General features: G+C 40.2%; 1 protein-coding gene and 1 pseudogene across 1 annotated transcript; one reads left to right on the forward strand and one right to left on the reverse strand.

The window, feature by feature from the left end:
- Positions 1 to 1799: 1799 nt before the first annotated feature.
- Positions 1800 to 4815, reverse strand: LOC104434771 (G-type lectin S-receptor-like serine/threonine-protein kinase At1g61490). The gene is given in 9 exon segments (XM_039306910.1): positions 1800 to 2105; positions 2188 to 2338; positions 2445 to 2497; positions 2499 to 2683; positions 2784 to 2961; positions 2963 to 2995; positions 3078 to 3232; positions 3338 to 3445; positions 3516 to 4815. Coding segments are annotated over 9 exon segments (2469 nt in total).
- An 8180-nt stretch (positions 4816 to 12995) lies between these two features.
- On the forward strand, positions 12996 to 14221 carry LOC120290595 (annotated as a pseudogene).
- The last annotated feature ends 864 nt before the right edge of the window (positions 14222 to 15085 follow it).

Here is a 15085-nt window from a genome sequence, read left to right on the forward strand (position 1 = left end):
CCTAGCCTCGATGGATCCGGACACCGCCTTTGGAGACCTAGACTCAGCCATTGGGGTTCCGAGCTCAAGTATCCGGATCCCACGCTTGGCCTTTGTGGTCCTAGGTTTTGAACCCTTTAACCTACCCAGTTCTACTTGGAATCAGCCTTGAACAGAACTGGTAAGGTCGATTCATGACGGTTCCTGGATTGGACTAGACAGTTGCTCACCCCTAGATAATTTTAAAATCATTTCAACCATCTTTCTTTCGATTCTTTTTTTTTTTTTTTTTTTTTTTTTTTTTGGGGGTCTGACTGCTCTTCATTCCGTCATGCCAAACATGCAATTGACCTTTTAAAGTGATTCTAGGATAAACCACAATTAGACTTTTCCTTCTTGTACTAAGGGGTGGTCATGCCAAACATGCGATTGACCTTTTAAAGTGATTCTAGGATAAACCACAATTAGACTTTTCCTTATTGTACTGAGGGGTGGTCCTAAGTATGACCTTAAACTATTTCGTCTAAGACCTCGTGCTGACCTTAGGCTTTTCTTGGACGTAGAACACATAAAGGGTATTCTCTCCTCTTCCTCTTGGAGAAGAAAAAGATACAAGGAGATTTGGGTGATTAAGGCGTGCAAGTACCAATGCGTTAAAATAAAATATGCAATCTTGTCAACCCGCCAACGGTATATTCGTAGGACAGGCAGGGCGGCCCTTGATGGTGTCAAAAAGTTACCAAAAGTACACCAATTATACCCTATCCACCTCAAAAATTGGTCAACAGAATTCACAATTTATGCTGAAAGCCAGAAAGCTTTCATGGTATCTCAATTCTTTTGTGAGCTTTTTAAACACTTGATTTGCAATATCCCAATCTCATCTTAAAAGAGAGAGAACTTGCGGCCCGATACACGAGTAAGGCATCGACTTAACGACTCCATTCCCGAGGTTTGTTCATGTGGATTGAGGGCGATCTTCAATGAGAACGGAGCATTACTCCAGTTGGAAGCCGGGTCCTTAATATGGAATATTAGAGCATTACACCAGTCGGAAGCGCTGAAACTAAAATGTAACGCGCTAAAGAGTGTTGTATATGGACTGACATTGCCATGCCAAATCGCAAACGTGGTTTCTAATGTCAACCAGCTCAACAATATGTAAGTTAATTTGGGATCGATGTTGCTCACCTTGAAATCTTTATGCATGAATCTAAGGGAAAAAATCCCATTTGAGACATGAATCCCTCGAGCAAGCGGTAACCTCTTGGATGTTTTTCTTCCAGCAGAAATGTTTTATAAGATTTGGCTACCAGGATACAGCGTTTGTCTTAGTCAAACAACGCCTGGCAATCGAAGTCAATTTTATATTATGAAATGGCTTAGAAGGCTTAGAGCTGACACTGTTTTGCTGAAAGCCTTGCACTCCAGCCAACTTTAGAGTTCGTTTTGTAATCTTTGTCAAGCTTAGAGTATAAAATGACTCAAAATCTTGTAGGTAAACCCTTTTAATGAGAACCATCCTTTCCAAAAGCTTAGAACCTTCAACAGGCTCAACCCAGAAGCTGCTTAGTCTTCTATCATGCAAAAGATCACAAGGCATTTTTTAGTGCAATCTTCCCAATGGTAGTCATAAATGTCACGGGGAAATACATGTCATGTGATTCTCAGAGGTTCACTTGAACACATTCATCTTATGAGCTTATCAATTCTGAACACGACTCACAAAAATTGAATTAACCAAATTACTAGCGTACACATGCTACTTCAATTTTATTGCAAAATCTATTTGAGGAAAAACAAATGCAGAATTTTGACCATCATCTTCCTTCGACCTCAAAATTCGTTATGGTGTTCGTGGAGAAGATACCTTCCCCTTGTGCCCCGTTATCGTGACTTGGAGTTCCACTTTGGAAGGTGAATGTAGGAGGTCTCGGCTGAGGAAGATTTGATTCAGCGCTCAGCATCAGAACTGTGGATAACATGTTGGGTCGGTCCATCATTTGGTCCTGCACACAGAGAAGCCCCACCTGAATGCATCTCATTGCTTCTAATGGTGGACAAGTACTAACTATAGCTTCATCCCTTAGGTCTGGTCCTCTATCTTCGCTCCACAATTGCCATGCCTGTAAGAATTAGAGAACTTAGGGAGTAGAAATAGCCGAAGGATTATAGAAGATCACTCAAGATTGTACTCCTCACACTTACATAGGAAAGAATATTGAAATGCTGGCCACGGTAGTATAAGCTCGTGTTCTTTTTGCCAGTGACAATCTCAATTAGCAACACCCCAAAGCTATAGACATCCGATTTCTCAGAAAATATCCCTCCCATGATGTACTCAGGAGACATATATCCTCTGCAATTAAATATCATGTTAATCAATCAAGCTATAGAGTTTCCTAATTGCGTTGTATAGTTTCTAATTTAATTTATAATTTCAGCAAGAAGGCTTGAATACTAACAGTGTTCCTGCAACTTTGTGAGTATTTAGCAAAACTTGAGTGCCTTCGAAGATCCCGCGCCAACCCAAAGTCCGAAATTTTTGGGTTCATTTTCTCATCCAAGAGAATATTGCTTGCCTTCAAATCTCGATGGATAACTCGAAGGTAAGAATCACGATGCAGATATAGAAGCCCACTTGCGATCCCTTGAATGATGCGGAAACGTGTATCCCAGTTGAGTTCTGCTTTCCTTTTTGAATCTAAGCAAGGAAGAAAAAGAAAGAATTCGTGACCTTAAATACTAAAAAGATATATATTTTTCCGTCAGCACAAGTATGATTTGAAAAGAGTGAGACCAACCAAACAGAAAGGAATCTAAACTTTTGTTTGACAAGTATTCGTATACTAAAATCTTTTCTTCTCCTTCGACACAGCATCCCATGAGTCTGACCAGATTTCGGTGCTGAAGTTTCGATATTAGAACAATCTCATTCTCAAACTCCTCCATGCCTTGGCCTGAGCTACTGGAAAGTCTTTTTGACAGCTATCTCCTTTCCATCATTCAGCATTCCCTGTTTCCGAACTCAAAGACCCGTCAGACCTTGGATAATGTCACAAAATTCCCTAAACGAACATCTTAGAGAAGGCTTTTACCTTATAAACAGGTCCAAACCCTCCTTGGCCAAGTTTATTTGTTGCATCAAAGTTGTTAGTTGCAAGAAGTAAGCTACTAAAACTGAACAGCATCAATTCGGATGCGTCCTTTTGCTTCAGCCGATCTTTCCATGCATTTCCAAGAGACATTTCTCCTGTTTTATCAATTATATCTGGCCAGTCAAGTGCCTCAAGAATTTGGCAAAGTTTTTAGATTACATTTAATGTGAAATTAAGCATTGGAAATGTGCTGCTCGTACCATTTTTGCTGGCTCTCCACTTCCAGAGACCAAAAATAGCAGTTCCAACGAACATGATGCCTAGTATGGCACTTATGCTGATGATCAGTTTTGCTTCTGTCGACATGCCTGACATGAGAAAAGAATTGTAAGATGCGTGATAAAGATCAAACGAAACTCGTAGTGAAACTTCTTATACCTGTGTTGTCATGTGCGACCCGAATATATACATCTTGCCCAGCTGTTGAAAACGCCTGAAAATCGATGAGATCTTTAGCCCAGACCAAACACCCTATTGGGTGGACATAAGAATAAGCCAAGCAAGAACAATTATTCATGCACCAGCTTTGGCATCCTTTTACATCTCTGATGTTTGATAAATATTCCGCAGAATCAGGCACTTTCATCTGGTTCATGTGTACAAAGACATCTTTCTTCACCTGCGTTGAAGGCGACCTGCTTGTGTTCTTCTGGCAGTTCAATTCTGTTTCTCTAATGCACCCCCCGGTCCAAATTCCTCTGTTCCATTCTTCTTTTGACTGTGGCGTAAACCCTTTTACGCAATGGCAGATAGGAGAGTTTATTGAGTTGCAGACGCCAAAAGGACCGCAAGTTCCATAAACTCCGCAAATGCCACTCGGTATTGCGACATTTTTCAACCAACTATTGGATCCATAATCCCATTTCACTAGTGCTAGAATTCCTCCGGGTGAAATGAAGGCATAAGCAAGATAAGAGTTGTTATCAGAATCAGCAGAGAAATAAGTGGTTCCCTGCTGAGGATCGTGCTGGACACTGTACCGGCTATAGTATGAGGATTTCATTTCTGGTATGCCAATGAATGTCAATTTATCCCACGGTCCACTTCTCCAATAAGAGGTGGAGCCATTCCAAGTGAGAAGTTGCGGCGGAGTCTCTGATGTAATCGCAGTGGTGAAATTTCCTGATGATGGATCGTTGTTGTTTTTCCAGGAAACTAAAACTCGTCTCTCTCCTGTTCTTTTGTTTTGTCCTATCTTCATGTTTGGTAGAATTGTATCAGTTGGATCATCAAAGCTTGCCCATACTTCAGTAGAATTCCTGTCTTGTAGAACAAAGTTTCCACCATCTGAAAGCATTGCTGCTGTATTATTTGACTGGACAGAAACATTGGTGGACCAAACTATGTTCTGTTGTCCATCCACGAGCTTCAAATTCCCATCACCACCGATCGTTAATTTTGCAGACCGATCTGCCGATGCGAGTGGTGAATCCCTATTGGCCACCCACACGATTTTAGAAGGAGTCAAGTTCTTGTACCATATGCCAACATACTGATTTTCCAACCCATTCGGCGTGAAGAAGCCAAGCTCGAAGATTTGGCCTGAGGAGACGAGAGTTTGGTTCTGAAAGAGCGGCTCCGATGTAGTAATATGGTGAACCGCGCCACTGGCTATATGTCTTGCCGGAAGTAGGAAGAAGAAGACCAAGCAAGAGCACCAAGCAATTATGAGTCGCATAATAAGAATGAATGAGCCTGACGAACTCGGCGGCTTCGGTCTAATATGCAGACAAGAGCACCAAGCAATTGTGAGTCGCATAATAAGAATGAATGAGCCTGACGAACTCGGCGGCTTCGGTCTAATCTACACTTTCTGCAGATCAAGAATAGATGAGCAGGATTTTTGCTGAGGTGGCTCCATTTTAGCTGGGTCCGCCTTAGGCCCGGTAACATTAATAATAAGAAAAAGAAGTCAAGAAGTCAAAATGTCAACCAACAAGAAAAGAATGTTTGGTGCGGGCGTACTGTTCACGAGAAGAAACTTTGTATGTCCTACTATGCTAACAATCCGTGAAATCTTGGTGTTGTTGCCTTTGTCTTTTTTTTTTTTAATGTTGTATTACTAAAATAAAGCTTGTTATTGTTGGGGTTAAAATCGATTTTGGTCAATTTAGTTTTGGGGAAGATATCGATCTTGAATTGGTTTAATTCTTGATGAATTGTTGCCCATTTTTCCCCAACACTCCATAACAATTGTTTTCACTTAACCATATTTTCATTGACAATTCAATTTTGAGATTGTTCCTCGCCAATGTTAAAATTCGACTTAGACTCTCAGTTTACACATGCATCATCCTCCTCCACAAAATTCGAATTTGCTTATCTACTAACCCGTACAATGGATGAGATCGAAGCGTTGTGTAATAATTTATTTAAGGCAGTGCATTTATGTTAGAAGTTAGAACAATTCAAGTGCCTCCAACTGTAAGTCAAAACAAATAGTCACTCCATGTTATTTGTAATGTCATTCTTGAAATGTCTAAAATGTAATGTGTTCCTAAACTTTCAATTGCTTGGATAAGTTTTTTTTCTCTTGTCACTACAAAGAGATTCTTCCCATCAACTAGTCACATATTTGTATGCATGCTTAGTCATCACCCGACTTTCGCTTCAACTCCTATCCTCCTTTTGACAAACATTTCTTTAAGTGGTACTAGAGATTGCAACAAGAGATGTCGGATGTTTGGGAAGTAGCTAAAATTGGAGAGACGCTTTCCTTTAACTATATGGTAATTGACCCAGTCAAGTATGGACTCATAAGGAGCCTTTGTTGCTTTTGGTCACCGTCGACCAACTGCTTCTTCTTGCCAACTGGTCCAGTAACAATTACTCTTCTTGATATATGGTCCTTGACCGGCCTACCCCCTCTTGTAGACTTCTATGGTCAATGGCCACACACATGTCCAGACTTTTGTGGTATTTCATTTACCGACTTACCATTTGATGAGTTCATGGACAAATTTGCCAGGTCAAGTGGACCTATCTCCTCCCAAAAGCACGTAGCATTTCTATTGTACTGGCTTAATCGTTATATATTCTGTTCACCCATTGCTTCTGTGTCTCATGAACTCATAGATTGATGTGGGTCTTGGCCGTATGGCACTTGGCGCGTTGTACAAGGTAGGGGTGTGCAATGGAAACCGTCCGAACCGGAACCGGACCAAACCGGACCGGACCGGTCGGTTTTGGGCAGTTCCCATGGTCGGCGGTCCGGTTCCCGGTTCCTAATCTTGGAACCGGCGGCCGGTTGGTCCGGTTCCCGGTTCCAAGGTGGGAACCGGACCGACCGAACCGACCGGACCGGACCAAATTTTTTTATATATAATTTATATTCATATAATATATAAACACATATAATATATTAATATTATATATGAAACTTATTGCAATCGGAATTGCAATTTAGGTAACAACCTCTTATGTGGCCAAGAGACCACCAAAACTCTTGTTGTTACTCTTTATTTATAGAAAAAACTCTCCTCATGCTCACACTCTCTCTCTTGCTCCCCTCACTTGCAAACGACAAGACACTTCAAGCCTTAAAAAGTCTCATATCGACTAAACATTCAAAGTATAGAAAAGAGATTGTCTATAAAACCTAAGCCAAGCACAACCTTTAATCACGTTGTTCATGGGTTTTATGCTTAAAATTAAGCATGAAACACATAAACTATGATTGATATTCACACAAGTGAAGTTTGAATATTTTGCACGTGGAAACATGTGTGAGTAGTTTTATTAGATTGCTCGGAAACCGAATTTGATTGATCGGTCCGGAGCATGATTATTCTTTAGTGAATGGTCATTCTTTAGTGAAAAAATAAAGTGCCAATTCTTTTGGACCGGACCGGACCGGACCGGACCGGAACCGATGGTCCGGTCCGGTTCTCGGTCCTATGACCAACGGTCCGGTTCACGATTCCCAAAATTGGGAATCAATTCTCCCGGTCCAGTTCCCGGTTCCACCTTGGAACCGGACCGAACCGGGAACCGATCACCCCTAGTACAAGGGCTTTACGACGCACAATCTTCCCTGTTCAGCACCCATCCTACATCATTCTTTGGCCCTCTATGGATTATGCATGGATGGCCGCGTGCATATTTTCCTCGGCTATTTTCCAAAGGCAAAACCACTCCAATCATGAAATACCAACTGAAAATAAGTTTGGGCTTTAGAAGTTTTGTAGTGCATTTCTGCCAATCCTGAAGGATTCTCAGTCTTTTAAATGCTTCCTTAGCTACCTACTTTCTTTAGAGAGTTTTACTTTCTACGGGTTTGGCGTTGACTTCATATGCAACCCTTCCTTATCCCATCATGACATGTCTGCATTTTGGATGAGCGTTCTCATCCCCATTGATCTTATGCTGGATTTCCATTTTGGGGAAAAATATACTTTGAGCTTTGAAGCACACAATCTCTATTATTACGCTCGCCAGTTCGGGCTGACTTAAGGTATGCTTATGCCCATAGTATATTCCATGAATTTTCCTCTTGTCTTGGCTGAAGAAAAGACTTATGCCATATGCAACATCGAGATCACCCAGCATATTTCAAAGAAATTCAAATTCTTTAATTACTTTGGGGTTCCGTATAGCTCTGAGATCTTTAACCAATGGTGGGTAGATTATACGGCTTTCATTTTCCCATGTAATCCGAGTTTGGTGATGTCGAGAATTACTCAATATCTCATGAGCATGCAACATCCTTTCGAAAGGCTTGCGTACCAAATTCCTACCATTCAGATACACCATTATCCTTCATAGGGATTTTACCTTCACAAGGTGAGTATATTAGCGATTCAATGGATGAATCACAATCTCCTCACAACACTTATTGTTCCGATGTACTGTTTGTTAACGGTGTCTATGCCTTCAGGACAAGTAATCCTCCAGCAGAGAAGACTCTCCCATCCATCAATTGTAGTGACATCCAAAGTAAATGGGTCAAGCTCTATAATTTGTTGGAGAAAGGGTATGAAATTATATGTGAGACTCCTTGAGGATGAGATTGGATCTTTGCTCGCATATTTAACCAATTTACCTTACCCATTGCCATGTCATGCCTTGAAATTTGCCATTAATGAATTTTTCATTTCCTTCGGCTCTGCCTTAGAAGCTTATAAGGCAAATGTGAAGTCCATTAAGGCCATCGAGGAGCAAGAGGAGGCATTATCCCTCAAGGAGAAGGAGTTGGCGCAATCCTATAAGCTTTTTGAAGTATATCGTGGCAACACCAACATCTCATCACAGGTTTTGTTCAAGCTATGCCAATTAATCTCCGAGCTTGAAACCACATGTGAATCAATGACGCAAGCTCTTTTAATGATCGTGTCCAGAAAGACAAGCTCTTTGAGGCTAATTGTGATAAATAAATAAAATTAAAGCTTCATAGCTTCATTTCTAGACTGTGGCAGCACTTTACGTTATGCTCTAGGCTGCACGTTATCCTTATTTGATGTTTCTTTTCCATGAAATAATCATCAATGTACATACCTCTGGCATATGATCTTTCCTTTGATATGTTACTTGCTGATGTCATCCATAGCACATGCCTATCTGTTGCGCTCCTTATCCATAGTTATAATATCTTTGCATTTATGATCTTCAGCAAACAACTTTTACTGTATCCAATGCATATCCCATGAGGATTGGGACCTCGATTTTCGCAGGCTGCGCCTTGTCTCAATACTCTTTGTCCTAATAAAGTTGCCTTTTGATTGTCTATTTAACCGAGTAAAGTGAAGTCTCCGGTAAGCTAGCTCAACTAGAAAAATTCCTCCATTCTAGGGGATCGTTTTGGATTCGAATAGTGGTAAAAAATAAATTAGTGATTTGCCTTATCTATCACATTGAATTTGAAGGTGATTATTTATTTTTTCTTATTTATATATTTTGGTTGGGGATGAAGAAGGGAAATAGGGTCTTGCATACATTAACGGTTCGAAGTACAAAAGCCGCTTGATCCATAGGTCTGCAATTGATTTGACGTGGAATTAATTACTATTCAATTTAATGGCCATAAATGTGAAGGGGCAAAAATGACTTTCTCCGTATTAGTGGACATGGATAATGAGCGCCCGGTTCGCTTTCCCTGCCCGGATCGTCACACGGGCCCACCCCGGACAGGTATTTTTTATATTTTATATCTTATTTTAATGATGTCAATTACTTGTTATTTGTTATTTTATTGCCTACTAATTTAGCTGATCACCCTTTATTTCTCTACAGTTTTCTAAATATTGTGTAATTGTAATTATTTCTATAAAAGTATTACAAGGTGATTAGTTTTTAAAGCTTATAATGATTTGAAAACAAAATAATCTTTGCATACGATTGGCAAAGGGAAATAAGAAAAAAAAAAAGGAAAAAGAGCAAGGAAAGGAAAAAAAGAAAAGAAAAGAAGGAAAAGAAAAGAAAAATTAATAAAAATTAAAAATATATTTAAAAATTATTAAAATGTTCATGTCGGTGCCAATCATGTCAATTAAGATACCCAGTATCTACATTAATAATTTCCGTCCTAAAGTGGCTGAATGAACGAAATTAGTACCGACCTAAAAGGTTTAGCACTAAATTGATTCAACGGAAAGGTTTAATACTATATTGATATTAACGCAATAAATTTAAAGACTCTTTTTGTACTTTTCCCAAGAGTTACAATGGTTATGTCAATTATTAAAGTCTCCAAGAATGTGCTTGAGAGAACAAATTTCGTTATGAAGTGAAATATTATTTGGAGAAAGTGGCAATAATCACCAACACACAAGAAAAAGAACAAATTGCATTGTAATTTCTTAATTAGATCATTGCATCGAGAAGTAAGATTAATCATTTTTTTTAAGAAACCCGTCAAAAACCCTAATTGCGCTCTCATGTTGCGGTGGCAAAAAATCAGAGCCCCTATTACAAATAATGCTTGCAAGACGTAAAGCTGTCGACGAGCTATAGCCTTGTGAAGAACCCTAAAATGCATGAAGAGTAACGGGGGATGTCGGAGTCGATGTTAAATGTGCCCATTATAATATACGATTTCTTCTTTTTCCCTTGTTTTATAGAGACTATACACAGTGCAAAACAGATACATGATTTTTGCACGTTATGAAAGGACGAGAAAACTGCTATTCAAGCTTTAGAATTGATCGATAAAATATCTCTCAAATTCATTTTACTATTGTCAAGTCCCACCTATGACAATTGGCAAGCTACATCATAATATTTGAAACTTGGCTGAAGTTCGGTTATAGATTTATTTGATCTCAAGTAGACAAATATCAAGCTTTTTGTGTACCACTTGTATATATCGGTAATTTTAATGGACAGAATAATTACACAAATTGTTCCTAAACTTTGGCTAATATGCAACGTGATTCTGACCATGCATAGAATTAAGTATTTACACATTATTGTAATTAAATAAAATAGTTATGACATAAAATTGTACATTTTCATAGCCAATACGAAATATTCTCGTTTCCGCTTTTACTTAGGTTTTCTTATTGCTTCGAAATTATCTTCGTCGCCAACATCTTCTCCCTCATGTTCTTACAAACTATCTAGCTCAATCCCTTAGGTGATCGGAAAATCACAATCAACTCAGAATCAAAACCCTAAACGTTTTCCTATCACTCTGGAATTGCCTTCATTGCCAACATCTTCTCCTTCATGTTCTTGTGAACTATTTGGCTCAATCACTAGGTGATCGTTGTTGCGACGAACCCCTTCAATAGGGAGGGAAATTAGGTTTAAGGGTATTGCCAACTTCAAGGCAATAAATTTTCATTGACCTGGGCTCTCCCAACTCATACCTCACGCGACATTGAGCTTTCAAATTTTAAACAATTAACCCTACATGAATTCCAACTAAGGAGCTGTCATTAGCCTTTTTTAATTTGCTAGAAACCAAGTAAATACAGAAGGATATATTACTATTTGCACAACCAGAGACTGTAGACTCGAGGACTTGATTACATTAGTCTTAAGTCTAATGCCCCTTCACTATGAAACTCGATTAAATGCTAATGTCATAGCTACCTATTGAAGAATTTTATGTTTCGTCCTAACCATTCTAAAACAAAGAAAATAACATCCAAAACATTGAAATGCACAACCAAGTATAATCACAAAGAAAAACACACAAGTATCATAATATTGTACTTAAAAAGAAAAAGACAATCCAAAACAAGGAACCCTATTGTATAGGCTTGTCCAATTTTAGGTTTTAATTTATAGGAATTTTCCAAATCTTCTGTTTTTTTGTTTTTTTCAGAATTTTCTGATTTTTTTAATGATTTCTCTGAATTATATATATATATATATATATATATTATTTTTTATGAATTTCCGGGATTTTTTTAAATTTCTTAATGATTTTTTGGATTTTAAAATTTTAAAATTATTTTTTGGAATTTTATTTTTAAATTATTTTTTATAAATTTTTGGAATTTTTAAATATTTTTCAATTTTCTGAACCTGTTAATGATCTTTATGATTTTTTTTCGAATTTAAATAATTTATTATTTTTTAAGGATTTTCTAAGTTTTTATTATTTTTATGATTTTTGAAATTTTTAATGAAATTTATGACTTTTTACCTTTTATTATTATTAAATTCAAGGAATAGGTTTGTACTGGGTTTACCTGAAGTTGCCTCCGTGGCCAACATCTTCTCCATGTTCTTACAAACTATCTAACTCAATCACATAGATGCTTGGAAGATCACAATCAACTTAAATTCAAAACCCTAAACACAATATTCTCGTTTCCAATCTTCTGATTTCCAATCATATCTTCTCCCTCAATTGGAACAGGCTCGCAGCTAGCTCTGCTCTTCAACGACGGAGTGTGTCGATGGGCGATGAATTTACGTGCGTCTGTGTTTTATTTGCAAAGAAGAGCCTTTCAAATTTGTGCAAATTTTGGAATCGATCGAGAGTGGGAGCGTAGCTCACGTATCCGCGAGGAATGGATTCATCCTTCTGGATAAATTCCAGTTGAATGATAAATTGAAATTCGCTAATTGTATTTTTTAAAACTGAGAAAAAGGGCTCAGCTTATTTTTATTCTCTCTCTTAAGAAAAGGAGGTTTATTTGAGTTTTATTATTCTAAAATAGATAGGTTATATGAATCTTATAAATTCTTAAAAATTATTTATTTCAAGAATTTATAAGATCCGTTTCTAAAGAGGGAGAGAGAAAATTGGGTTTGATATTTTTATTTCGCTTTGAATAACTCAATTCGATTAGGCCGCCTTTTTTACTTATCTCAACCTCGCTGAGTTTATAATTTTCCCAAACTAGATCGAATAAAGTTCTTAAAAAAGATTTAAGAAAAAATATTGGGAAAATCCCAAATAAGGACCCAAAGTGCATTCATTTTTTCAAAAGAGGATCCGGAGTTAAAGTCTATCTCAAATAAGGACCCAAAGTGGTTATTTAATCTCAAAGAAGGGCCTCACTCGTCGGCGGGTAAATAGATGCATTTCCGATGGCTTGATCGAGGTATTTTTGTCCATTTCTTTTAAAAAATTTCGGCTATCTTTTTTTGTTTTTTTTTTTGTGACCCAGGGGAACCCTGCACAGCCGACAGCTGGAAGTAAACCCCTGGGGAGGCAAGTAGGAAACCACCACCCACGCACCCGAGTAAGTCGACAAGTGTCTCCACCTGCCTCCCTGCACTTGCATCGCAGGGGCTTCGAACTCCGGCCTCCAGTGTGGAAGTCCTGGAGCCTACCAGCGGAGCCACCCTCGCGGGTGGTTAGTGATTGCATTGTTCATCTCTCTCGCAATCCCCAAGCAAAGCCAGTCATAGAGAGAGAGAGAGAGAGAGAGAGAGAAAGGAAGCAGCGAAGAGGGAGCCAGCATGTTCTCTCTCTTCTTCCTCCTCCTCCCTCTACTCGCCGCTTCCGCTCCACATTCATACGACAACGTCTCGTGCCACATCGACTACGGCGGCCACACCCCCACCGTCGACTCCTTCAATACCACGTGGCTCCCCGACCGCTACTTCACCGGCAGCGCCGCCGTCGTCGTCTTGGAGCCCCTCCGCTTCCACCAGCCCCAGGAGAAGACGCTCTACTACTTCCCCCTCTCCTTCGGCAAGAAGAACTCCACGTCCTCCCGGCCTCCCCTTCGGCCGCTACTACCTCCGCACCTTCACCGTCTACGACAACTACGACGGCAAGTCCCACCCCCCGAGCTTCAACGCCTCCGTCGATGGCACCCTCGTCTTTAGCTGGCACTCCCCCTGGCCCTCCCCTAACCTCGCCGGCGCCGCCAGTGCCTACTCCGACCTCTTCGCTTTCGTCCACGATGGCAAGGCCGACATCTGCTTCTACAGCATTGCTACCGACCCCCCCATGGTCGGATCCCTATCGCTCGTCTAGGTCGATCCGTTGTCTTATCCGTGTCCGTGGGCAACGATTTCATCCTGGTCAACTACGGGAGACTGGATTGCGGCACCGGTCAGTGGGGGCCGGGTTTTAGTGACGACGCCAACTACTTCGGCCAGTCCTAGCAGTCGGATTACAATGCCCAAACCGCTGCCATGCGTAAAATCATCGACGCCATCTCGATCGCGAGCAGCATCGCGGGGACCAATCAACAACCCAATTATTTCCCCATGAAATTGTACTAAATCGTGGTGACGGCCGGTCAAATGGGGGCCCTGAAGAATGAATTGGAGGTGGACGCCAAGCTCGATTTCCTATTGTGGATCTACTTCACGGAGATCGATCCACGGGTGAACAAGGCGGGCCGAGGGTGTTCGATGTCCCGGTGAACAGAGCGAACGCAACCAGGATCGATATCTATAAGGAGGTTGGGCAATTCGCGGCTTTCGATTGGCATTACACTGTGAAGAATTTGAGCAGTACTATTTTGAATGTGAAGTTGGTCCGTGTTGTTGGTGCCCCATTGCTTAGCGGAATTGAGAACTATGCGCTGGTCCTACCGCCGCCGAGGCCACCCTCGCCAGATCTGGCAAGGGTCAACCTGCAAGCCTTTGCCCGCGGTCGGCAAGGGCTTGGTGGCCCTCGCCCACTACCGGCGATGGGTGTCCAGCCCTCGTCGGTCATCACCAACGGCTAGCGCTCACCGGCCCTTCCCAAGTTCAATGGTCTTGAGAAGAAGACGAACAAGGAATGAAGAAGATGATGAATAGTGCAACCATCAACCAAAAAAAAAAAAAAAACAAGACAATTGAAAATTTTTAAAAGAAATGGACCAAAATACCCTTCATCTATTTCTATAGTGTATACTAAATAGAAAACATGAAATATTATAAACACATAAATGAGCTTAGAGTATCAAATACATAAACTTAATGTAACCATAATAAAATTATTAATGACATCTAATAATGCTCATCCTTTCGACATGTTCATTAAATGTTTTGGGGATAGTATTTCTGTTAATGAATATGCTATCATAAGAGTGTCGCTAATGTGCTCATTTGACACTCTCTGTTATTGTAAATCGCTATTGTTGTACACTGTTTCTGCAATTGTTTCAAAAGACGAAGATGATAAAGCGCCGTGAAAAAAAGAAAAAAAATTCGGTTAGGCCCAACCCATGGGAAAAGCCCAAACTGAGAAACTCGTAGGCCCATTCGCCAATGGGCCCATTCAAAGCTTAAAGTTGCAGATTAAAGATGCTGCAGCCTGCAGCGACGGGGAAGACGCCTTTGGAATTCGCAGTGATTTGATGCAATGCAGAAGGTCGCTGCTTCGCAAATCGCGAGCATAAGCATTCCAATTCAACGACGAAGCGATCACAATCGGCACCAGATCCGGCGGCCTCTCGATTTTGCTTTGTGATCTCTCGTTCTTGCTTCAATTCGTTGTCGAGTTTCCATAGCTAGATCGGATCCTTCAGGCGTTAGTACTTTTCATTTGCAGAGCACAATGCGTGGAATGCCTGCAGTGTAACTTCCGCATTTATGATTTTTCCTTT

The sequence above is a fragment of the Eucalyptus grandis genome, chromosome 2 (genome assembly GCF_016545825.1).
Source record: "Eucalyptus grandis isolate ANBG69807.140 chromosome 2, ASM1654582v1, whole genome shotgun sequence".
NCBI lineage: Eukaryota > Viridiplantae > Streptophyta > Magnoliopsida > Myrtales > Myrtaceae > Eucalyptus > Eucalyptus grandis.